At 41.2% G+C, this 12,757-nt stretch overlaps 1 protein-coding gene across 2 annotated transcripts in view; it reads right to left on the bottom strand.

Annotated features, from left to right (window-relative positions):
- si:ch211-278a6.1 (SRC kinase signaling inhibitor 1) overlaps positions 1–12,286 on the bottom strand; it is a 160,554-nt gene extending 148,268 nt beyond the window's left edge. The window contains exon 1 of one of the 2 annotated variants that reach the window (XM_027161080.2): positions 11,755–12,286. In XM_027161080.2, coding sequence (XP_027016881.2) covers positions 11,755–11,776 — 22 coding nt within the window. In that variant the 5' untranslated portion in view covers positions 11,777–12,286. The remainder of the gene's footprint in view (positions 1–11,754) is intronic. The other variant, XM_027161083.2, reaches the window with a different exon arrangement.
- Between the last annotated feature and the right edge of the window lie 471 nt (positions 12,287–12,757).

Below are 12,757 nucleotides of genomic sequence, written 5' to 3'. Positions count from 1 at the left end.
GACAGATGACAACCAGGAGGATCAGTCTCATTCTTCTTCGTTTATTTTTTTCATAAAGCTCTATTGATCCTTAGGAAGAAAGCGCTGGAGGAGCATTTGTGTGCCTTTCTGCTCAGCTCAGCACAATCACACGCTGAATGATATACAGCAGGTTCATGTAAGACATGTCAGCTGCCCGGCACACAGGATTTATCAAACATCCATGCAAACACACACACACACACACACACACACACACACACACACACACACACACACACACACACACACACATACACACACAAGGACATAAAATATTTCTCATGGGTCATGATTGAGAGTTTATGGATTGACGGAAGGAACAACGGAAAGGGAGGAGGGAGAAGAAAATAAAACTAAATTATGTTTTTCCTTTAAACTTTTTGGTTTTAGCTTCAGTCTTGAGCCCAGTTACAGTAAAATCTCAATCTTTTTTTTTTTTATCAATTAAATGTAAGCCTAGGAATGCGTAATAATGCTTAATGCTTGATAAGCTTGCTATATATAATCTTGAGAAATTTTCAAGACTAAATTGCATAAACAAATGTTACAGAAAAACCTCTAAATTGAGAGGTGAAATAGTTTTCATTACATTTATATTTATTCTTATTCACAACCCCAGTATTAAAGTCCGAAATGTAATCGACGGATTAACAGACGCACTTTTCAACGTTAACTCAATTTGCCTACGTTCCTTCGATCCGTGACCGAAAATCCACGAATTAGCAAAAGAAAAAATAATGACGGGATGTTCCTAAGACTAAAAGTCCACTCCATATAGTGTGACTATCTGGGTAGTCTCACTACTCTTAGTCTCACATAAGCAGAGCTTCAGACTGATTGCAGAAGTTCAGTTGTTCAGCATCTTGTTTAAAGCAATTTTCAATCCATCTTCTACCGCTTGTCCGGGGCCGGCTTGCGGGGGCAGCAGTCTACGCAGGGACACCCAGACTTCCCTCTCCCCAGACACTTCCTCCAGCACTTCCGGGGGAATACCGAGGCGTTCCCAGACCAGTCGAGAGACATAGTCCTTCCAGCTTGTCCTAGGTCTTCCCCGGGGCCTCCTCCTGGTTGGACATGCCTGGAACACCTTCCCAGTGAGGCGTCCAAGAGGCATCCGGAACAGATGCCCGAGCCACCTCAACTGAGTCCTCTCGATGTGGAGGAGCAGCGGCTCTACTCTGAGCTCCTCCCGAGCGACCGAGCTCCTCACCCTATCTCTAATGGAGCGCCCAGCCACCCTATGACGGAAACTCATTTCGGCCGCCTGTATCCGGAATCTTGTCCTTTCGGTCATGACCCAAAGCTCATGACCATAGGTGAGGGTAGGACCATAGATCGACCGGTAAACAGAGAGCTTCACCTTGCGGCTCAGCTCTTACTTCACCACAACAGACCGGTATATCGACCGCATCACTGCAGATGATACACCGATCCGCCTGTCGAGTAATTTTGAATCATTTGGAAAATCCAGCGTTTAGCCGATCCTCTGTAGCGCTCACTCTTTCTTCCATAAGGATAGTAGAGCTTCATGTTGGCAGCTTTGTTTCAAGGAGGACCGTTATAAAACACGCCACACACCCACACACACATCTCTCCGAAACCCGGTAGAACTCAACCAATCAGATGATGACTTTGCAACTCTTTTGTGTGACATACTGTATGCGTCAGATGTTCAGCCCCCGGTTCATGGGAGTGAAATCTGAAGCTGACACAACTATTCTTCCGTCTCGCTCGATTGGCGTGTCTGTTTTCTGATCAACTTGTCAATAATAAAATGATGGATTTCAAATAAATGATTCATTTATGCAAGTCGGCTGTGGAAACATCATCTCGGACACCCCCGAAGGTTGTCGTATAACCTTGCTCCTGGCCTCTTGATCCTTCATCCCCTTACCTCTGATGAAACTGCTCTTCACTTGTGTATTTGATGTAGCACAGAATTCTTCTTCTGTTCGAAGTGGATTTATAACGGAGTAGGATTGCCATTGCAATGATTTCTCTTCTGCTTTTAATCCTTATCATATCACCGCTCTAAAAACTGGCATGTTCTGCTCCTGCTGTCTCTATTGTATGGAATTTGGGTCTGAAATTAAGACCTACAAGGTTACAACAAACACAGATTTGCGATTATCCTTATCTAATATACCTAATATATCTAATCTATTCGACTCGGCTAATTATCGAGCTGTTTATTGGCACAGAGCTCAGAAACATCTAATGAGTTGCGTGGTGTTTCCAGCTCTGGGACCAAGAAACGCTGTCCTAGATTCAGCTGAGAGTTTGCTAAAAAATCCTCGTCTGGGTTCGGGTTTGTCTGACGTTGTTTTTGTTTTTTTTTCATTTGGACATTGTGTTCTTTGGGCTGCAAGCCAACTGTTCAGGACCACAGGAGGGATGTGTTATGAAGCACGACTCGTTACTAGCATGGAATATCATCGTATATAGTTTTTGGTTGAATGTATCCACTTTTTCTCTTAGCATGTCAGAACATCTTAAATGTAATACCTTAAACTCATTGATTGTTTTCAAAAAAGAATTTTAAGCCAATTTTAAAATATTTCTAGCATAAAACTGTCCTTTTTTTAGGTAGACAGGTTTAGCTTATTTCTAGAACTTTCTGCTAATAGACTATTTTAATTTTAAGATGTATTTCAGTAAGTATGTCTAGAACTAGCAGGGCTGTCAAGTGTCACACATTCAGAGTGACAGTCACGCATTTGGGACTTTTCTCCTGCTCTCCCGCCACACATCGTATTTCTCCCGCCAATCAAAAAAAGAGGTTACACATTAGCCAATCTGGATGGGACATTGTCCTCAATCATGACCCTAAAAATGTCTGGGCTTGTGAGCCGAACTGTTTTAAATGGGAGCAACATTACGAATGATAAAGGAGTCCAAAAAGGCAACAAACACTTACAATAAACAACACCAGTTATAATCTCTCTCTCTCTCTCTCTCTCTCTCTCTCTCTCTCTCTCTCTCTCTCTCTCTCTCTCTCGCACACACACACACAAATTAATAATACTTTGTATTTGGTTAAATCACAGTCAGTGATCCTTACCAAACACAACAACTCCCCAATATTTTTTTATTTCTTTTTTATTATTATTTTTTTGGGGGGTGGGGGTGGGTCAGTGGGTGGGGTGTGTGTGTGTGTGTGCTGGGGGGTTTGGAGATGTCACGCTTGCCTGTCTTCAAAACTTGAATGTCCTATAATAAATTATTATTTATATTTATAATAGTTGTTATTTATTATTTATTTATTGCAGTGCATCCAGCATTGGTGGTTTGATTTGCACCTCCACCCTGTGTGTGTGGAATTTTGCATGTTCTCCCCGTGGTTCAGAAATGTTGAACTGTGTGTAAATTTAGACTGAACTCCACCTACCACAGAGCAATGTTATTATAAAACAGCAGTTATCAAACCCCTGTAAATGTCAACAGCTTCTGGTTGTACACACGTGTGTGTGTGTGTGTGTGTGTGTGTGTGTGTGTGTGTGTGTGTGTGTGTGTGTGTGTGTGTGTGTGTGTGTGTGTGTAAGACAGAGAGAGCGAGAGCATGCGTGTAATCAGAAACGTGAGCGAGAGATTTGACAGAACATGAGGCAAGGTGAATAAAGGAGGCATTTGTTTGACTGTTTTTCAAGGTTACCTGTCAAAGCAGTTGTCAGAGGACTGGCACATCCCAGAGTGCACTGGGGCAGAGTGTGAAGAACCACTCGAAGGATGTCGTAATGGAGCCACACTCTGTCATGCCAAGCTCTCTACAGCAGGTTCTTTACAGGAGCCTCCCGTCCAATCCCAGTCACACTTTCCGGAAGCATTATGTCACCAACAGCCAATCAGGAAACGGCAAATTCTCGCTTCACACAATACGGATTGGGGAATTGGCACAAAACACACATGTGCCTGGTACAAAAGGGATCTCGGTGTTTTACACACACACACACACACACACACACACACACACACACACACACACACACACACACACACACACACACACCTGTGCTGATATAAAGTGTCTTAATTGTACCATCGTCCTTGGGGCTCTTACTCGATGCTATAATCTGCATAAAGCGCAAAACAGAATTCACTCTTTTCTTTTCGACATCAAAAGATAATAATCCGTGACATTTTTATCCTCTAGGATGATTTATTCGATCAATCTGCATCGTTTGGTCTTCAGGTCAAACGTTTTACCACAGTGTAAGATTTCTGTTGACTGCTATTAACATTCGGTAAAACAAAATTAAAAAAATTTAACTTTGCTAGAGCTCAGATTTACCAAAGCTTCTAAAGAGAATATTTTTTAGCTACCGAGCTCGAACAATAAGCTAGCTAGCTAACTTTATTATTGTTATGCTATATTCTGAGGAAAACTGTTAAGAATATATATATTTTTTTAAATCTTGTACTCCCATCTATGTTAAGGTGACAGGTGTAAGCTAGCAAACTAGCTGATTAGCAATGTGCTAAAATATATTAAAAAAAATGTAATGTGAGCTAGTCAGCTGTACACTAGCTAGTTATGTGCTAACTTTACCTCAGAAAATTTGGGTTTTGGTTTTAACCACGATGAAAAATTACTACTTTTCTAATACAGACACATTTTTTTAATCATATATCTGTAAAATTCTGCTAGTCACCTAGTTATGGTTAAAATGACCCATGTACAATACAGTATAGCAGTAATGAAGAATGATTCTGACTGTTTTGATACGTCGACAATTACCTCGTGTGAGAACTGAACAAAAATTGAAGCTTTCTTGTGGGTTTTACAGCAGTGCAATAGTAAAAGTGTGATTTTTTATTTTTATTTTTTTGGCTCATAAACAGAAAAGTGTGGGGGATGGGGAGGGGGAGGTCAGTATAGCAGAAGGACATGGAGGTGGTTCTAATTTCCATATTATGAATATTTATTGATTCCAGCAGTACTTCTGAGGATTTCTAGAACTTTCCTGGGCTTTATATATGATATAAGGCACACACACACATGCGCGTGGGCTTTATATTATATATATATATATATATATATATATATATATATATATATATATATATATATATATATATATATATATAAGTCCTACAGTTTCATAAATGATTAGCCTCTGTGTGTAGCGAGGGTCATCTTTTTATAGGTTGAAGTAAACGTTAGATCTTGTAAAGCCATTTCGCTAGATCCTAAACAATTTTCTTTAAGCATATAAATAAATAAATCACATTAAAGCACCAAAATATTTTCTTTTGTTAGCTGAGATGACTGTTCATTTGTCTTTTGAAGGACCTCACAAGGTGTGTGTGTGTGTGTGTGTGTGTGTGTGTGTGTGTGTGTGTGTGTGTGTGTGTGTGTGTGTGTGTATGTGAGTGAGTGAGTGAGTGAGTGAGAGAGAAAGAGAGAGGTATAGAAAGAGAGAGAGAGAGAGAGAGAGAGAGAGAGAGAGAGAGAGAGGTCTTTTATTTTCAGAGTCTGAGCCGAATTCTGGGCTTAACACCATGTAAGCCAGACGCTTAGCGGATCTCAGAGGATATTCACATAGCTCAGTCTCAGGGACGCGTACATCCCTGTGAGTGCCCCTTCAAAAAAATGTAGCAGGAACACTCACACACACACACACACACACACACACACACACACACACACACACACACACACACACACTAGTTATATGACATGCATCAGTCAGAGCAAGTACAAATCACACTCCAGCAGGAGGCTTCCATGTACAAGAGCGAGGATTAAATTGAAATGAAAAGAAATGAAGGAGAGTCACAGTGTGGTAGAAGAAGAGAAAGAGGGAACAGACAGAGTGATTCGTTCAATGCGGCTCTGTTATCGTGCTTCGGTATTGGCATAGCTCATACACTATACCTCATACGCCTCACGACAGGAGACGGATAGAATGCGATACAAGAACCAAACCACAAAACAGGAAGTGACCGTTTCTGGTAGGCTGCTCCTTTTTTAGGAGCCGATTCCATGACCTGGTGTCGTTTGTATAGTTTTCTGTATATCTGTAACTATAATAAATGTAGTATGCATGAATAGGAGAGTCTTTTTGAATTTGTTCTTCGAGAAAAAACAATCGAAATCCTGACACCACCAACTATAAATAATCTTTATATTTATATTTATTTTTATTTAATTTCATATTATTTTACATCGAATTCATCTATTGAACGTCTCGTGCTTAAAGCATCTTTACTGCATGACTTATCCTTTAGAAGTGTATAATCAACAAATCTGTAACTATTTAAGGATCATTCGGTCACCTGAATACGTCACAAGAGGTTTTTGTATCATACAATTTTCCTGAAGATCTCGAGAAGAAAAAGTACATCCTACTCTTCTTTATTTTTTGCTCTATTTTCAGTTGTTTGATATTTACTGATTATACATTCATTCATTCATTCATTCATTTTCTACCGCTTATCCGGACTTCTCGGGTCACGGGGAGCCTGTGCCTATCTCAGGCGTCATCGGGCATCGAGGCAGGATACACCCTGGATGGAGTGCCAACCCATCACAGGGCGCACACACACACTCTCATTCACTCACACACTCACACACTACGGACAATTTTCCAGAGATGCCAATCAACCTACCATGCATGTCTTTGGACCAGGGGAGGAAACCGGAGCACCCGGAGGAAACCCCCGAGGCACGGGGAGAACATGCAAACTCCACACACACAAGGTGGAGGCGGGAATCGAACCCACAACCCTGGAGGTGTGAGGCAAACGTGCTAACCACTAAGCCACCGTGCGCACCTCTGATTATACACCAAAAGGAAATTATTCATTTAAAACAAAAGTCCTTGGTGTTGTCATGCTATTAGCATGAATGCTAGTTTAGCTTGTTTGTTTACAGATTTTGCTCTAATGGTTAAAGACACCATTAAATTTTTTTTTAGATTCATATTGAAAAATGATGAATGTGTAAACGTTCTGCAAGCTAAATGGACCAATATGAAATGATTTAGTCTACTGTCTGTACAATACCTTTCATTAATTTTCTGCCGCTTATCCGAACTCTCAGGTGTCATCGGGCATCGAGGCAGGATACACCCTGGACAGAGTGCCAACCCATCGCAGGGCACACACACACACACACACTCTCATTCACTCACACACTCACACACTACGGACAATTTTCCAGAGATGCCAATCAACCTACCATGCATGTCTTTGGACTGGGGGAGGAAACCGGAGTACCCGGAGGAAACCCCCGAGGCACGGGGAGAACATGCAAACTCCACACACACAAGGTGGAGGCGGGAATCGACCCCCCAACCCTGGAGGTGTGAGGCGAACGAGCTAACCACTAAGCCACCGTGCCCCTCCCCCAATACCATTTATTGTTTAAGGCTAATGTTAATGCTAGTCTTTGCTTTCCAGACATTTGTGAGAAGAAAGCAGAGACGTGTTTAATGATCATCTCTGAATATTTGTCCGTGTCATGGCTTTACGAACCAGAAAGCTACAAGCCAAACTATTCAACGTTCAAAACACATTTTTCCCCCACAAAACAAAGCTCTTTATTGAAAAGGTGCTCTCATGCATAAAGATCCTAACATTACGGTGATGCATGGTTCTGAGCACAGCAGTGACACTGATAACGTATCAGAACGACCTCCTACACAACATCCAGCCCACACACACGATTAATGCGCCGGGGTACTGGAGGGCGGCGACACTACGCTTGACACCTTCCTCAAACGGGGTGTGAGCGCAGAACATCACACTGACAACGAAGCTGAAACTATAAATCACAACATACACCAGCAAGCTGATGAATAATACTCGAGCAAAACAACATTAGAAGATTAATTAGCAAGGTTTTTTTTTTTTGTATTTTGTTTTGTATGTTATTTTCTTTAATTACAGGTTGATTTTATTTCCCCTGTGGCTTCAAGGTTTAACATAATATACCACACTTCAGTGTTTTGCTTCGATTTGTATGAATCTCTCATCAGGAAAGATCAAGAGGAGGCCTGAGCTAAGGTACGAACCAAGAATTTGTTCCCTGAAGGAGTCCATAAAAAAAATCTAAAACAATTTATTCAGTTAATTGCTATTATTTAGAAATACACACAATTTAAAATGGACAAACTGACAGACATTTCCAGACATTACAAAATGGACAAAATCTTTTTCATTTCCATGGTAACAGATTGGGCGGTCTCACCAGGATGCTTGCTAGTTAATAAGTAAGTAAGTAAGTAAGTAAGTAAGTAAGTAAATAAATAAATAAATAAATAAATAAATAAATAATAACAATAATAATTATTATTGTTATTATTATTATTATTATTTTTATTTATTTATTTACATTAGCGGTGTCGTGTATTAAAAACGTATTGTTGATATCCTAAAATGTGTATTTTAGATTTAAATGTGTTAAATGTGTTTTTTAATTAAAATTTGTAGCTAAAACCGAATTTGGGACTTTTTGGTTTCACTTCCTTCAGCGTTATAATTAATCTCTGCGTATTTTATAACCTGCACCAGATTGCAATCCTTTGCCTCTTCATAACTGGTAAAATGGTCCAACTCTGGAACAAGATCTTAAAATTTTACACAGTTCATTTACAAATAGTTTAAAATGAAAGGATCACCGTTTTAACCGAAGGCTGCCAATGTTACGGTTAGAAGTTCTTAGTTCTGAAATCAGACTGTAATTTTTCAATGCCAGTTTAATATTTTTTTCTAGTAAACGTGACTTATGGTACTTTTTCAATAGGTTTAAACAAACGGATGAATTTCTGGCTGAGAGTCGGATCTAAAATGAGTCAGGACTTCTGTCGGCTTTCGGTGTGAGACGTGTGTTTTTCCCTTCTGTTGATAACTTTACACATAATTTCACCGGTCGAAGATAAACACCTTCAGATCTGAGCTGCTTTTTAGAGGAAGAGGCACTTGGGGCGTCTCAGGGCAGCAGAAATGGGTTTGATATCAGCATTTACTCTGAAGATACAAACGTGTGGAAAAAATAGAACCGTTTTTGTTTTATGGAACTTTTCTATGAATATATTGCTCCTAGTATTCTAGGTAAAAAAAAAAAACAGAAATGCTTATAAAACATTACAAATCCTGAGTGTCTGAGCTTCATATTAACCATCGCTGTGGAGTGAGACGTGACAAAGACATTCAATCGTCAACAAAACAGACGCAATTTTAAGGTTTTTGGCCTGTTTAAAAAAAAAAAAAGCTAATTGTTCAGTATTTTAAGAAGCATATTTTTATTTCACAATTTTGTATTTAGATCGATGGACTGGTTTTGCTACGCAGATCTGGCAACACTGTTTATCAGCTAATAACACAGCTCTATTTCAGCTCTATTTCTTTCTGTTATGTGACATCTACTCATCAGCATCTTATACCTCAGTTAGTTAAAAAAAAAAATCCTACACTAGACATTATAGTACATAGTGTATAGTGCGTAGTGTAAGTGTGTAGCGTGTCGTTTGGGACGTAGCACGCGCATCTGTTGCGCACTTTTCTGGCCTTAACCTTCAGAATGCTCTGAAAGCTCAAGGCTGCAATCTGATTGGCTCTCAGCCTACTTTGAACCTTGAGGCGGTGTTCGTAAACGATCGTTTGTTCACAGAGACGTAACAAGCGTGACTTATAGCCATTTAGTCATGTTCGTAGGTTAGTCAGACTTCCGCATGCAAGAGATCGTACGTTGCCGTCTGGTACTTTGTAGAATTGTAGAATCAACACTGACGAATTGGATTTGCATCTCAAAACATATAATCTCCCTCTATTATTCATCTCTTCTTCTTCTTTAGTCACCCCCCCCCATTTCCCTGTCGCTCCTCTCCTCTTTTATGTCTCCTCTGTCCTCTCTTCTCACCCATTACAACTCCATCTCATTTATCTACTCCTCCTCTCCTGCCTCAGGAAGCACACCGTCCCTGACTCCTGCCTTTTCTAATCATCTTTATTTGCGACCTTTTAGCAAAGCAATCCCTAGTCATGTCAGGATGAGAGGAAAGAACAGAAGAGTCGCCTTTTTCTCTGCTGATGCTTTTTTCATTATTAGCAAGGATTTTCTTTTTTTTTTTCCTTTGTCCCTTACCTCCCTCTTCCAACTGTTTTTTTTCCTCTTTTCCTTTGTGTCATCACTCCCTCGATCTCAGGTGTATCGACGCAGCGCTCGATCCCGAGAGAGAGCCGAGAACTCCCTTCTAATTTTACCCAATGTTTCTATCTTAATTTCTCCTCAAGTGTTTTTTTTTTTTTTTTTTTTTTTATTCTTTCCACCGTTCTATCAGAGGATTTGTTCAGACAGGCAGCTCAAATCCCATTTTTCCAGGAAAAAAAACACATGAAATTGGATTTGCATGCGGTTTTGGAGAAATCGGATTGCGATTCTGGTTGACAAATCAGATTTCCTTTTCCTCCGATTTTTGGATGCTCTCGCTGTCAGAAAATTCCAGAAAAAAAACAACATGAAATGTTTTAAGCGTCTAAATAATTTTCAGCGTCGTCATCGTCATCTATGTTTTTGTGCCAAAGGCAGAACGAATGTTATCCAGATGTAAATTGTGATCGCACCAAAAAACAATACTATCATATCAAACCCATCATCATCAATGTATCAGACTTTAACGATACCGCTCTGTACGTCGCGCTTTGCACCAACCTACTTTAGCCACACCCACTTCTCCTCTCTGAATAAAATAAGTTATGTAACACACTTTTTTTTTTCATAACGACTGTAGGTACAGTACGACAAGCTTCATGTGTCATTTCCTGATTTTCATGGCATCTGCTTAGACGCTGAAGTCTTTTTGTCCTCTTATTAGTGAAGCTGATCAAGTCGTACAGTAACGTCGTACGCTGACTTTTCCGCAGTTTGCATTTTATTCATTTTTTAAAAAATCATATGTAGAAATATGTAGATATTTTTCCCCAGGAGATGACAGTCGGTCGTGTCTTTGGCTCGAGTTCTGATACCTGATGAGCTAGAACATGTGTAGGTGTAAAGACAGTTTGAAAACAGATTTTAAGAACTAAATCAGAATGTTGTCGATGTGTTTCCTGACTTCATTTGGACTCACACGCTCGTAAAAAAATGGTTCCTGATGGTTCTGTGGTTAAATCAGGGGTTTGATCTGAGTCGCTAGATGCTTTTACTCAATGTTTTGTTGTCTTCGTGTCTTTGTGCTGTAAAGGACATGATCATTTCTCTCTCTCTCTCTCTTTCTCTCTCTCTCTCTCTCTCTCTCTCTCTCTCTCTCTCTCTTTCTCTCTTTCTCTCTCTCACACACACACATACACACACGACTTCCTGTGTGTGCTTCCATCCATCCGACTCCACCACCAACCGCTATACAATCCCATAATGCAGAAATGTTCTCTTGCGCTTTACTCCTATCTCCTACTGCATCGGTTTTTGCAGCTCTTTTTCTCCTCCTCCTCCTCCTCCTCCTCCTCTTCCTCCTGTGCTCCCAAACCTGCATTCTGTTCCATCTCTTCAGCCCCACATCCACCCAGCCGGTCTTCTCACTCCTCCCAACCACACCTCTCCCCTCCCTTACTGCATCTCCACACACTCTGGATCTCATTGAGGTAACCACTAATCAAGGCTAACAATGGATGAGTACACACACACACACACACACACACACACACACACACACACACCTTTCCATTTCTAACCCATAATTCACAGCCAGCTGTTAGAAGAACTGCAATAAAAATAAGTAAGGATTCACATGCCTTGGGATGGTGCATTTCCCATAATGCCGAGTCTGTGCTCCGCTGCCGATGAGAAAGACACCAGCCTCCTCCCTCCTGTTCCTCTAGGTCTTCACACCGAGAGCGGTCCACGCTTCCTGCTCACTCCTTCGCTTCTCCCGTTCCTTCCTTTCCTTTGTCTCTCTCTCTCTCTTGCTACCTTGGATGCTTTTTCCTCTGTGTGCTGTACTCCTCTCTCTCTCCCTCTCTCTCTCTCCTCTTGTGAGATGGCTTCTCTCCAGCTGCTCTTCACGGCTCTGCTCAGCACCGCCTGCACACCAGAGAGTGAGGTAGTGTGTGTGTGCGCGTGTGTACGTGTCAAGGAGAGTGAACCTGTGCGTGAGTGTTCCTCAGCATCTTGGGAATGCCTGTGTGTGTGTGTGTGTGTGTGTGTGTGTGTGTGTGTGTGTGTGTGTGTGTGTGTGTGTGTGTGTGTGTGTGTGTGTGTGTGTTTTAGAGGATGAGAGGGAAAGAGAGATCGTTAAGATGGTCAACGTGCTGCTTGGAATGAGTAAAATATCTAAGCTTGTGTATCTCTCTCTCTCTCTCTCTCTCTCTCTCTCTCTCTCTCTCTCTGTGTGTGTGTGTCTTAAAGCTACAGACTGTGCACTGGGAGAAACCCTGGGCTATTCCTTCTCTCCCTCTCCCCCCCCCTCTCTGGCTCACTCGCTTACTCTCTCTCGCTCTCTCTCTCTCAGAGTCCAGTGTGAAGGATGTGCAGCTTCCATGGAGCTTTAGCTCTTGGGATAATGTCTACACAGAGATGTGTGACTGAGGAAGAGTGTGAGAGAGAAAGAGTGTGTGTGAGAGAGAGAGAGAGAGAGAGAGAGAGAGAGAGAGAGAGAGAGAGAGAGAGAGAGAGAAAGAGAGAGAGAGAGAGAGAGTGAGAGAGAGTCATGAGGGGTCCATGGAAAAACAGACCACCAAGGTACCCGTAAATAGTGAATGGTATCACCATATGGCATCACTCCAGACTGCCATTTAC

The sequence above is a fragment of the Tachysurus fulvidraco genome, chromosome 15 (genome assembly GCF_022655615.1).
Source record: "Tachysurus fulvidraco isolate hzauxx_2018 chromosome 15, HZAU_PFXX_2.0, whole genome shotgun sequence".
Classification (NCBI taxonomy): domain Eukaryota; kingdom Metazoa; phylum Chordata; class Actinopteri; order Siluriformes; family Bagridae; genus Tachysurus; species Tachysurus fulvidraco.
Note: the sequence above shows the minus strand (reverse complement) of the source record. Positions and strands in the feature narration are given on the sequence as shown.